The sequence below is a fragment of the Mobula hypostoma genome, chromosome 20, assembly GCF_963921235.1.
Source record: "Mobula hypostoma chromosome 20, sMobHyp1.1, whole genome shotgun sequence".
NCBI classification, from domain to species: domain Eukaryota; kingdom Metazoa; phylum Chordata; class Chondrichthyes; order Myliobatiformes; family Myliobatidae; genus Mobula; species Mobula hypostoma.
This window is the reverse complement of record NC_086116.1, coordinates 50,271,795-50,285,618: the sequence shown is the minus strand read 5'-3', so window position 1 is coordinate 50,285,618 and position 13,824 is coordinate 50,271,795. Positions and strand designations below refer to the sequence as shown.

At 38.9% G+C, this 13,824-nt stretch overlaps 1 protein-coding gene across 2 annotated transcripts in view; it reads right to left on the bottom strand.

Annotated features, from left to right (window-relative positions):
• Positions 1-13,824, bottom strand: part of rint1 (RAD50 interactor 1) — a 48,796-nt gene that overhangs the window by 15,552 nt on the left and 19,420 nt on the right. For both annotated transcript variants that reach the window (XM_063072879.1, XM_063072880.1), the window contains exons 8-10: positions 11,912-12,049; positions 3,728-3,927; positions 1,611-1,825 (exon numbers count right to left, since the gene is read on the bottom strand). In XM_063072879.1, the coding sequence (XP_062928949.1) occupies positions 1,611-1,825; positions 3,728-3,927; positions 11,912-12,049 (553 nt within the window). The remainder of the gene's footprint in view (positions 1-1,610; positions 1,826-3,727; positions 3,928-11,911; positions 12,050-13,824) is intronic.

Sequence of the window (13,824 nt, the reverse complement as noted above, 5' to 3'; positions counted from 1 at the left end):
ATCTTCCTTGATTCATGTAACTTCTGAGGGCTGCAGTATTGCTGTTAATAGGTGAGGTTAGATGTCTAAAAGCATTATTATTAAAAGTTCTCTTTATAGTACTCTTGTCTGTGATACAAATTAGAACAATTGCTGCAATTTAATAAATTGATTAATGCAATGCCAAGTTTAACCCCATGCTAAACTTTGAAACCTTTGAAATAATTTCAAGAGTTCACATTCAGTTCTCTGACCTCAAACTTAGTGTGCCTGGCAGTGGAGACTTACAACTCAGCTTTTCCAGATTCTTCTGAGATTTGTTTTGTGAAAGAACCAGAAAAGCAAATTTACCCTATAAAGTCGCTTGAGCCAAGTACTGCAATGGGGCATTTTGTGGAGGAGTAGGATATATAATGACTATTGCTGGACTTCAGTGTTCAATTGGTCAACTGTTTACTTACTTAGAGATACAGCACGGTAACAAGCTCTTCCGCCCCAACAAGCCCATACTGCCCAGTTACAACCATGTGACCAATTAACCTATTAAACCATATGAATTTGGAATGAGGAATGAAAGTGGAGGGCCTGGAGAAAACTCACACATTCCAGGGGGAGGACGTACAGAGACTCCTTCAGAGGATGCCAGGATTCAACTCTGAACTCCAATACCCCAAGCTGTAATAGCATTGCACTAACTGCTATACTACTGTGGTGATATCAATGCCCAGACTTATGAAGGGCACCATGTCCAAAAGCCTTCTTCACCAGTCTGCCTATCTGCGACTCTACTTTCAGGGAACCAAGCAGTTGTATTCCAAGATCCCTCTGTTCTGCAATATTTAGAGCCCTGCTGTTCACTGTGAAAGTCCAACCTGGATATGACCTTTCAGAACGCAACATCCCGATTTCTCCGAATTAAAACTCCATTGCTGTCATAGTTTTCTCCATTATTGGCGTTACATACTCTTTTATAAATTCCAGGGCTACAAAGTGAATTTCACCAAAGGTTCAGTGAGTGAGTGGCTGCCACTATGTTGCCTCAAGGTCGTGATGCATGTAAAACTTGAGTCTCCAAAGTTCATCTGTAGTCTTCATTAAGTTAACTAATTTTGGCACACTCCAAACACAGTACTCTGACTTGGAAAGTACACATAAGCATGTAGGACAAAGCCAAAAATCGATACTTGACTAAAACAGTGCATATCTAGGTTCATTCTTGGAAACTACCAAATCTGGATGAATCCCCAGCAGCCCGTGGAGACAATGTCTTCAGAAATAAAGAGATTTATGATAGAAAATATAGTGAAGTTGTGGGTGGGGGAAGGTATGGTGTAGCTTTCTACGAATATCAGCTTTACCCTTACCTAAATAAGTTTGTTACGAGCACCAGATGATTTCAAGACATCAGCAAACACATTTTTAACTATTTTACCCAAAGGAACAGAGATGCCCACAAATTCTTGATTTTTATGCACTTGCTCCTTCACTACAGATGGGAGAGAATTTAACATTTTTGTTAAAACTCTCTGCTACCTATATCAACTTTCTTATAACACTCAACATCTTTTCCAAAGTCTCAAGTGACAGTCTTTTCCCTGATACGCTTGAAAATGTATTATAATAGTACTCACCTTTCTTTCTTGTAAGGCTTTACTTTGTCCTTCACTTCCCTGAAGACATGCTCTACTTGTCTTGTCAACATATCATGTCGGAGACGTTCTAGCAAGTCAATCATGTTATCAAAGACAGAGCTTTCAAATGATGCTAGCTGGCCAAGCTGCAACTCAGTCATACTGCTGTTCACTCCACAAGCCTCAAGGGCTGCTTGCTGAAGCTGGAGGAAGAACTAGTCAAAAAGAAAAACATTTCTGAGCATGGAGAATAATCCCTGATGGAATTCCACCATAAACATACAACTTATCCCATCTTAAGCAATTAAAAGTTCAAATGTTTCCCAATATTTCTCAATAATTATTGCAATCTATTGTCACTCAATTACTACAAAGAAATTAATCTGTCTAGTTAAAGAAATCATATTAATTGCAATTTAAAATTTTTATGATGATACAAGAAACTCCAGATGCTAGAATCAGGAGGAAAATCTGTTCGAGGAGCTTAGTGGTCTGAGCAGAATCTGCAGGAGGAAAGGTCTCAGGGTGAAAATCCTGCATGACCTGATGCACAGGGTTGACCCAAACCATCAATAATTCCTTTCCCACCACAGATACTACTTGGCATATTGAGTTCCACCAACAGTTTGCATTCAATTAAAATATCAAATCTTTTAACTGATTGATTAAAAAGACTGGAAGTCCAACAGTCTCTTGATTGCACCAGAAATCTTCCTCCCATACCTCCTCCTACCTCCCCACTAACTGTGTTTAGAGACTAACAAATATACATTTAAAATATTGCATTAATATTAGCACACAATCTATACAGACACTTAACTAACTGTATAGTTTATTGGTGTTTCCTTCCAACTGACTATTAAATCAAGACCATTCCTGCCTATTCTGATATTTGGTCAAATCTCATCAACAGCCATCTCCAAAGAGTTAAATGCAGAAGACATGGTTAGGAAGTTTACTGCTGATTCATGAAAAAGAATTGATCGGGTGGAAATAAAGTGACAAATAACATTCAACTTGTAAAGGTGCAAGTTATATAGAAAACATCATGCCAAGGCAAAAAGAAATACTGAGGAATGTTGACAACAGAAGAACTTGGAGTTCATGCCCAAAAATGCCATAAGGTATATAGAAAGATATATGGTAAATGGGATATCTTCTTTTATTTACAGAATATAACAGCAGGAAGTTAAGCATATAAAACTCTAGGTAGGCAACAGCAAGTGTCTGAAATTCTAGACACCAAAAAATAAGAAAGATGTGATAACATTATTATCCAGAAAATGATGACAGATGTATTAAAAGAATTTACAATGAGACAGCTAAATATGTTAAATATTAATGTCCAACAAAAATTGCAGTGTATTGTTTAAAATGCAGCTTAGTTTCAAATAACAATTGTAAAAGTGTAAAAAAAGTGATATTTAGTAATTACACATAAAGTCAGTAGGCATGCATTTCTTTAGATCAGAGAGAGGTGAGGACAATGCAGATTAAAATACATAAAATACTTTAAAACATTTAAATAGAGCTTAACTTGAGTAGTTACAGAACTTCCCAGAAATTATTGGTTTGATTTATCTAGACTGCCATGGAAACAGCCACAAGGGATGGAAGAAAAGGACATGTTGGGAATGTTTGAGGGGAGGTCAGAGAACCTGGGAGCAGCTGAGGCCGAAGACCTGGAGCTGGTTTGATGATCTTTCCCAAAGTGTGGAAGCCTGATAATGTGGAATTGGCAATAAAAGTATGATTTAGGGACTACTGACCTTATCAGAGACAGCAGTAACAACAGCATGGATTTACGGTAACACTGAAGGATTACAGGTTAATTGATTCAATAATGAACTAGCCAGTCATTCACTATTTACAGAACCATATGTGTAAGTACCTGCCACATTGAAGTTTAACATAATGACTGAAAGGTGAACATGATTAGGAATGATAACTTCTTAAGCCTTACTTACACAATATCATAATACTAAATTCAACCGACACCCAATCTATTTTACTCTATGAGCAAACTGAAGAACTATTATTTTGAAACAAATGTATTCTTTCTTGCTATCAAACAAAAATTTTCATAAATATTATTGGAGCGATATGAATGTCCTTACTACATTATCTGCCCAGTCTGCCAATACTGCAGCTATATAGTTGACAGCATTTAGAATAGCACAGTATCGGGATCCCAGTGGCGAACGGGTTTCTTCCTTCATCACTTGAGTCAGACGGATCCTGAAATCATCAATAAGCTCCTTCTGCAGTTCCAAAAACTGAAGTTTTCGGCCATCTGTAGGAAGACCCTTATATCGGTCTGTTAAGATAAAATGTAAAAATGCAGCTATTCAGCAACTTTTTTTTAAATGGAAAGAAGATATCAACTATCCAAATAACTTCAAGGTAGGTTCTTTGGATTTAATATACTCACATGCTTTCTAATTTTAATTTAATATACAGATTTATTACCAACATTAATTCAAATTAAAAGAAGGCTTATCCAATATCACCAAAAGATTCACCCAGCAGAATTCTAAATGAGTGTTGTCTTTTTACAGACTAACTTAAATATAAAATGCACTTATTGAAAATTAACTAAAAATAAGTTTGTGAACTAAAAATAAACAGTTAGTTTGCAACAGTTTCTAGGTAATATAATGAAAACAATTTACTTGACTTCATGCTCATCACCCTGCCTAAATAATAGTATTTTATAATCAGTCACAGCAAGTACTTGAAGAAAGGGTTCACCTGAGCAATAAGAATACTTGTGCTGCGGCGCAGAATTATTTCTGTGCTATATGTGTCAGATCTAACAGACCAATACTGGGAAAATAAAGCACTATGAGCTAAAGGGTACAAAATTGTATGACACCATAATCTATGGTTTCACATCCCAGGGTATCTCTTATATTATCGCTATCATCAAACCAGTAATGCAACTTTCATTTGACAGTGTAGAAAGTCATGTTAGCAGAAATGTCAAGTATTCATTAAAATGAAACTACATCATGGCTACCTAAAGCTGAAACTCAAACATCGCAAACTAGAGTTAAAGGTAGAGAGTCCCAGAACTAAGAACTCAGAAAAGACTTTGTTGCATTAGTATGTTCATTACAGAAATGTATTGGACAAAGATACAACAGAAAGAGAAAGGCCAATACTTCCCCCTTGGTTATCCTTCAAACAACAGCAAGGCAAGCTGAAATTTCCAAGTACCTTCTGCTAAGTGGGCAACCATCCCTCTTTCCATTAACGTCACATCAAACAAAATCAGGAATCAAAAGATCGAGCATGGTACAACTAATGTCCTGAGCTGCGTATATTTCAATGCAAGTAGTATTGTAGGAAAGGCAGATGAGGTCAGGGCATGGATCAACACATGGAATTAGGATATTGTAGCCATTATTGAGACTTGGTAGCAGGAAGGGCAGGACTAGCATCTCAATATTCCAGGATTCTTTTATTTTAGATGCAGAGTGGGAGGGATTGAAGGGGAAGGGGTGGAGTTACTAATCAGAGAAAATGATTCGTGCTTGGTCAGGACAAATTGGAGAACTCATCTAGTGAGGCTTTATGGGTGGAACTGAAGAATAAGAAAGGTATGACCACGTTAATGGTGCTACATTATACACCACCCAACAGTCTGTGGGATTTAGAGGAACAAATTTGTAGATCGCAAACTGTGGCAAGAAACATAAGGTAGCTTCAACTTTCCACATATTGACTGGGATTCCCATACTGTAAAAGGGCTAGATGGGATAGAGCTTGCCAAGTGAGTTCAGGGACGTTCAGGGAGTCATGGGTTAAGATCAAAAGGTGAAAAGTTTAAGGGTTACATTCAGGGAAGCTTCTTCAGAGGGTCGTGCGAGTGTGGAAGGAGCTGCCAGTGTAAGTGGTGCATGCAAGCTCAATTTCAATGTTTAAGAGAAGTTTGGATAGGTACATGGATGGCAGAAGTATGGAGAACTATGGTCCAGGTGCAGGTCGAGGGGCGTAGACAGTTTAAATGGCTCGGCACTGACTAGATGGGTTGAAAGGCCTGTTTCTCTGCTGTACTTTTCTATGACTCTGTAACATCAAAAGACTGGTGAGTATGGTGCACACAGCATAGGCCATAAACTCTCACAAGAATGATAGAACTAGGTAATTTGTACTAGTACAATTATTACATGGGAACTTACACATTAAAACTGAAAATTGGTCAAAACGTCAGCTATCTGTAAATAGAAAACAGAGCCCTTCAGTCATCCTATCATACAGTCGTAGAGCTATATTGCACAGGACCAGGTCCTTTGGCTCAATTCTTCCATGATGTCTAAGATACCTAGTTAGGCTATTCTTAATTGCCTATGTTTGGCTAATTTTCACTCAACCTTTCTTACCCATATTTTAAACATTGTGAATCTACCTGTCTCTATCACTTTCTGCGATAGCTGATTTGATAAAGCCAGCACATTTTGTGCGAACCATGCCTCTCAGATACCCTTTAAATCTTTCCCCTTTCAACTTAAACCTACGCCCTCTACTTTTACACCTGCCTAACCTGAAAAAAAGACATGCTTCCCATGATTTTATAAACCTCTATAAAGATCATCCTCTGTCTCCTTTGCTCCAGGGAAATCAGTCCCAGTTTATCCAGTCTCTTCTTCAACTCAAGTCATCCACTCTTGGCAACATCGCTGGTGAATCTCCTCTGCATCTTCTCAGCTTAATCACATCCTTCTGTTCCATGGTTACTACAAATTCATACAATGCTCTTAAGTACATTCTCTCAGATGAAATATAATGTCCCAATTCTTGTACCAGGTGCCTGAAATAATGAAGACAAGCATGTCATTCACTTTCTTCATCAGCCCGTCACACTGTTACCACATTCAGGGAAATTATATACTTTGGCCCTTAGGTCACACTGTTCCTCCACACTACCTGAGCCCCTGCCATAAATTGTGTATGCTGCACCCCTTTAACTTTCCAAATCGCATCACTCTGAACTTGTCTGAGTTAAATTCCATCTGCCATTTCTTTGCTCAATTTCCCAGTTAATCCAGATCTTCTTGTAACCTAGATCCCACTGTAGTCAAAGAGCCACTGTCTAGTCAACAGTCATTCAGTAACAGAACTTCAACATTCACCTGCACTCTTATAATTAAGTTTTTTTCCCCAGAAGCAGTGAGTTGTGAATGCCAGAGGGTAGAAAGAGAGTAATTGCCAAGATGAAGATAAGCAAAATTGATGGCATACAAATATAAATGCTATTGATCTGATAGTCATTACTGAAACATAGTTGTAAAGAATCGCAGAATTCAGGATCAGGTTTATCACCACTGACATATGGTTTGTGATGCAGTACAATGCAAGACAATTACAAAACTAAATAAATAGTACAAAAGATGAATAATGAGGTAGTGTTCATAACTTCATATACAATTCAGAAATCTGATGGCGGAGGGGAAGAAGCTGTTCTTAAAACACTGAATGTGGGTTTTCAAGCTCTTGTGGCTCCTCCCCAAGGGTGTATGCCCCGATGATGAGGTCTTTAATGGTACATGCTGCCTTCTTGAGGCACTGCCTCTTGAAGATGTGCCTGTAATGGAGCTTCTGAGTTCACAGCCATCTGCAGCCTCTCAGTCCTACGTACCAGGCTGCGAAGCAACAAGTGAGAATGCTCTCCACTGCACATCTATAGAATTTGCAAAGGTCTTTGGTGACATACCAAATTGCCTCAAATTCCCATAGTGAGTTCCCAGTACTTAAGAAAGGAATGGTTCAGAAAACTACAGAACATTCACCTAACATCAGTAGTGGAGAAAAATTCTACAACCTATCATTAAGGAAATGGTAAAAGGTTTCTCAGAAATAACAACAGGATTGGGCACAGGCAGCAGGTATTCATGACTGACATATAGTACCTTAGTGACTTCTTAGGAACTACCAGAAGATTATATGGTGGAACTGGCAGATGTGGTATATTTGAACTTTTGGAAGGTCTTCTATTACGTTCCCAACCTAGGACATTATTAAACAAAATCAGAGCACATGGTATTGGTGTGACACACTGGCAATAGATTGGTTAATGAAAAGAAAACAGCAGGGATAAACAGTTTGTTCTCTGATTGGGAGGCTGTGACTTGTGGAATGCTGCAAAAATCAGTGTTGGTGCTCCAGTTGTTCACAATCTATATCAATGATTAATATATCTTGTAATATATCCAAGTTTGCCTTTGAAGCAATGTTGGAAGGCTGTGTATGTTGTGCAAATAGAATGCAGTTGTGAAATGAATCGTAAATGGAAAACAATGTGAAAATTGTAAAGGCATCCATTTTAGTGGGGGGAAGAGCAAGAAAGCAAAGTGTTTTTTAAAATTGTGAGTGACTGAAGAATGTTGGTGTTCAGCTGAACCCATAGGTCTTGATTAATGTTCCCTCTAACTTGTAATGACCAGTGTGAGCAAAAATCTTGTTCTCTGCAAGTTTTTTGGCCAGTGACAACAAGTACGCACTAAAATTTATATGTAAAGGTATTCATTTTAACCTCGAGCAAAACACTGTCAGTAAGAACTTCGATTTCCTCTGCGTTTGATTGTTTTCGCTCTGGTTCATCCACAGTCTCACAGAACATATGTAGCAGGACTGTAGTGGGATTTTCTAGCTGGAGCTTCTGCACACTGTCCATCTGTGATCTGCTTGCTAAATGACACTTTAAAAAGTCGAGTTTCCAAATCCCACTCCACTTCTTCCCACTTGAAAATTCTCCAGCAACTTTTGCATCATGACAATACATGTAGTTAACACCAGATTCTGTATTGTACGTGGGGATTTTTCGTAGCTGCATGTTCCTGACCTCCTGAGTTTTTGGTGTAGCAATTTCTCCTGTTTCATTAAGCCATTCTGCTTTAAATGAACTAGCAGTTCTTTTGTGCTTCATGCCCTTTACTACTTTAGAATTCGACATTATGAATCAATAATTTCTTCAATAAAAACAGTATAAATAAAGCCAGTTCTAAAATCTGCAGACAAATCATCACAAGCTCCACATTGTCTGCATCAGAAACCAGAAAAAGAAATGTGATTGTGTACGATCGTGAAATATACTTAATGTGCCATTGAGGTAGAGGGTGACAACTTTTGTGAGCAGTTAAATTCCTTTGTGCACTAGTAAGCAAAAGATGATGTGTGTGCACACGCGCACTCCTTAGACAGAACATTGGTTTTGATATATGAATTACTCACAGTTAATATGCAGATGCAGCAAAAAAATTATGAAGACAAACAGTATTGACCTTATTCAAGATTATTTGGATACAAGAGCAAAGATATCTTACTGGAATCAAACAGTACCCCATATAGGTCAAATCATAGAGAGATCAAAAGTGGAGAGAGTGAGCAGCTTCAAGTTCCTGGATGTCAAGATCTCTGAGGATCTAGCCTGGTTCCAACATATCGATGTAGTTATGAAGAAGGCAAGACAGTGGCTATACTTTATTAGGAGTTTGAAGAGATTTGGCATGTCAACAAATACACTCAACAACTTCTATAGTTGAACCGTGGAGAGCACTCTGACAGGCTGCATCACTGTCTGGTATGGAGCGGCTACTGCACAGGACTGAAAGAAGCTGCAGCAGGTTGTAAATCTAGTCAGCTCCATCTTGGATACTAGCCTACAATGTACCCAGGACATCTTTAGGGAGCGGTGTCTCAGAAAGGCATAATCCATTATTAAGGATCTCTAGCACCCAGGACATGCCCTTTTCTCACTGTTACCATCAGGTAGGAGGTACAGAAGCCCGAAGACACACAGTCAGCGATTCAGGAACAGCTTCTTCCCCTCCACCATCTGATTCCTAAATGGACATTGAACCTTTGGACACGACCTCACTCGTTTTTTGATATTTATTTCTGTTTTTGCATGTTTTTTTAAAATCTATTCAAATATGTAATTGATTTACTTGTTTATTTACTAGTATTATTTTATTAATTAATTAATTTATTCCCTCAGTTAGATTATGTATTGCATTGAACAGCTGTTGCTATGTTAACAATGTTCACATCACATGCTGTTGATAATAAACCTGATTCTGATTTCCTGATGTGTGGAAGGATTGTTGCAACACAGGAGTGCAGCTAAAATTCACCAGCTTCATTTCTGAGATGGGTGTAGTTAACCATAATGGGTTTACAACTCTCTGGAGTTCTTAAGAATCAGAAGTGATCACACTAAAACACAAACCATCCAAATGAGTTTTGACTGGGTAGACGCAGGAACAATACTTCTGTCAGCTGGAGTCTTTAAGAGTCTCGAAATAAGGGATCAGACACCTGGAGGGCAGTAAATCTTTGGAATTTTCTACCCAAGAGAGCATGGAGGATCAGTTGCTCAGAATATTCAATACATTCAGATATTAAAAGATTTAAGACATATGAGTTCAATAAGGAAAGAGACACCGAAGTAAAAGATCAGTCATAATTAAGCAGGTGTGGGGAGAGTGGAGGGAGTCAAATGACATACTGGTGCTTCTTTTTTTTAAATGTTTTGAGGAAGAAAAATCAGTGAGAATAGTCATCCTTCAGTGCCTGGAACTAACCTCCTTAATCACATGCAAAATTCAAGACAGCACCACCAGCTATCAACTCCTAGATGAGTGCTGCCATAACTTGCAAAAAAATGTATAAACCTTCAAAGCCAAGCAGAGTGCTTGACCACCAACTTTGATATACAATCTCTCAGTTCCACAAGAGCAGTAATTTAATAAAAACATCAGATCACTCTTCAGATTTAAATTTGTCACTGGATCAAAACTTTGGAACTTTCCTTCTAAACACTATCCTGGGCTCAGAATAACACAAAGCAGCAGAGCGAACATCATTTCATCCTATGATGGACATAAATGTAACCTTGGTTTAATCAGTTTCAGCACATAACTAAGCACTTTGGTAAAAACAATATGACCACATTATTAATAGTAACACTCGGTTACTTAGAAAATCGGACAAAGTTGAAAAATGACCCTCCCAGTAACAAATATATGACTCATTGAAAGATGTGATGCCTGTAACTAACTTGGCATAAAACAAATCATTGATGATTATTTCAATACTGAAAAGCTATTAGACTTTTGTTATGTGGTAAAATGCATTAATCCACATATTTATCAGACAAGCAAATATTACGAACTGTTGGATGATTGCTTTTTAAACAGTTTAACAGACAACTAATTCTGTTCAATTTTAGGATGTTCCATTATATTTCAGTGAAACTCAAAGTCTGAGGGGAGCATGAAGAACAGAACCATGTATGTTTTAAGGCAGCACAATTAACATAACATAAGCTAAAGGCACAGCGGGAACTGGGGCACCAGTGAGTGGAAGGGGAGGTGGGAATTGGGACTCCCGCATGTGGAAGGGGGTGTGAGAAATTTGGCACAAGTGAATGCTCATGGACTTGAAGCCCAGAGCCCTTTCTAGTGGTCCGGCGGGGGGGGGGAGTTGCGTGAGAACCTGGAGCCGGGGGGGGGGGGGGAGTGGGGAGCACAACAGTGCTGCTGCATATGGATAGGGAGCACAGCAACCAGGAAGCAGCAAATGAACGAGGTGCACATAAACTAGAGTTCTGGCTAGTGAACTGGGAGCGCAGCAACTGAAGGCCAGCTAGTGGACAGAGAATGCAGCAAATAGAATCCGGTAAACGGCATGCAATGCAGCAAAAGTTATTTAGTGAACTAGATTCCAAGCTGCCAGGATTTTACAATGATCAGATAGCCAATTATCAGAATTTTGCTATAACGTGTAAAGTCTGTAGTGTACAGAGTATAGTTTAATGGTCTTTGTACTACTGAATGCAGAGAGGCAGTGGAGAGTTACAAAACGTATGTACAAGAGTGGCAGAAAAATCAGTGGAATGAAAGAATGGCATTATGACATTTTCATTTTTTTGGAGAGAAAAGGTGAGGTAAAATGTAATAAATTATTAAATGAAACTTTTTGAACAACAGAATATTTCAACCTGTTAAGAAGATCCAAAGTCTATCAATAGAAGGGTGTCATCAAAAGATCCAAAAGAGAATACAAAAAATCCATTTAAAATGATAACAATATGGAACTTGTTTCTACTGGTAGGTGTCAAGGTAAATGATACAGAGGTACTTAAAGGGAAACTAGAAAAGTCTAACAGGAAGAAGGGAATAAAGGTTTCTTATTATTATTCATATAAAGCAGAGATATAAAGATGAGACTCAAGTGCAACATCAACACTGGCATAAAATGATTGATTTTATGTTGTATATTCTTTGTAACTTCTTTACCTGTAATCACTAAAAGAAGTGTCATGAATGTTTCTGCACAATCTGGAGCTTTCATCTCATCTACATCCATAATGTCCTTATACTGGGATGTCCATGCAGCTTCTGAAGACAGCACTGAATCCATCTTTTCTAAAGCAACTGAAAGTCAAGATTGATTAGATTAGAAATTGCATTCAATCAGCATTGGGTGCCTGTGACACATGGTTCATTTGCAAAATTGCAAAACATGCAATTTTCCAGTTCAGCTTTAGACAATCAGAATCAGGTTTATTATCACTGGCATGTGACATGAAATTTGTTAACTTAGCAGCAGCAGTTCAATGCAATACAAAATCTAGCAGAGAAAAATAATAATAATAAAATAAAAATAATAATAAGTAAATCAATTACATATATTGAATAGATTTTTAAAAACATGCAAAAACAGAAATACTGTATATTAAAAAAGAAGTGAGGTAGTGTCCAAAGGTTCAATGTCCATTTAGGAATCAGATGGCAGAGGGGATGAAGCTGTTCCTGAATCGCTGAGTGTGTGCCTTCAGGCTTCTGTATCTCCTGCCTGATGGTAACAGTGAGAAAAGGGCATGCCCTTGGTGCTGGAGATCCTTATTAATGGACGCTGCCTTTCTGAGACACCGCTCCCTGAAGATGTCCTCGGTATTTTGTAGGTTAGTATCCAAGATGGAGCTGACCAGATTTACAATCAGATTTGCAGCTTCTTTTGGTCCTGTGCAGTAGCCCCTCCATACCAGACAGTGATCCAGCCAGGTAGAATGCTCTCCACGGTTCAACTATAGAAGTTGTTGAGTGTATTTGTTGACATGCCAAATCTCTTCAAACTCCTAATACAGTATAGCCGCAGTCTTGCCTTCTTTATAACTACATCGATATATTGGGACCAGGTTAGATCCTTCAGATGCTGCCCACCCTCCCCACTTCTGATCCCCATATGAGGATTGGTATGTGTTCCTTCATCTTACCCTTCCTGAAGTACACAATCAGCTCTTCTGTCTAACTGATGTTGAGTGCCAGGTTGTTGCTGCGGCACCACTCCACTAGTTGGCATATCTCGCTCCTGCAGGACCTCTCGTCACCACCTGAAATTCTACCACAATGGTTGTATCGTCAGCAAATTTACAGATGGTATTTGAGCTATACCTAGCCACACACTCATGTGTATATAGAGAGTAGAGCAGTGGGCTAAGCACACACCCCTGAGGTGCGCCAGTGCTGATTGTCAGCGAGGAGGATATGTGATCACCAATATGCACAGATTGTGGTCTTTTGGTTAGGGAAGTCGAGGATCCAATTTGCAGAGGGAGGTACAGAGGCCCAGGTTCCGCAACTTCTCAATCAGGATTGTGGTATTAAATGCTGAGCTATAGTCGATGAACAGCATCCTGACGTAGGTGTTTTGTGTTGTCTAGGTGGTCTAAAGCCATATGAAGAGCCATTGAGATTGCGTCTGCCATTGACCTATTGTGGTGATAGGCAAATTTCAATGGGTCCAGGTCCTTGCTGATGCAGGAGTTTAGTCTAGTCACGACCAACCTCTCAAAGCATTTCATCACTGTCAATGTGAGTGCTACCAGCTGATAGTCATTAAGGCAGCCCACATTATTCTTCTTAGGCACTGGTATAATTGTTGCCTTTTTGAAGCAAGTGGGAACTTCCACCTGTTGCAGTGAGAGGTTGAAAATGTCCTTGAATACTCCCACTAGCTAGTTGGCACAGGTTTTCAGAGCCTTCCAGGTACTCCATCGGAACCTTCCGCTTTGGGAGGGTTCACTCTCTTTAAAGACAGCCTAACATCGGCCTCTGAGACAGAGATCACAGGGTCATCAGGTGCAGCAGGGATCTTCACAGCTGTAGTTGTGTTCTCCCTTTCAAAGCAGGCATAGAAGGTGTTGAGT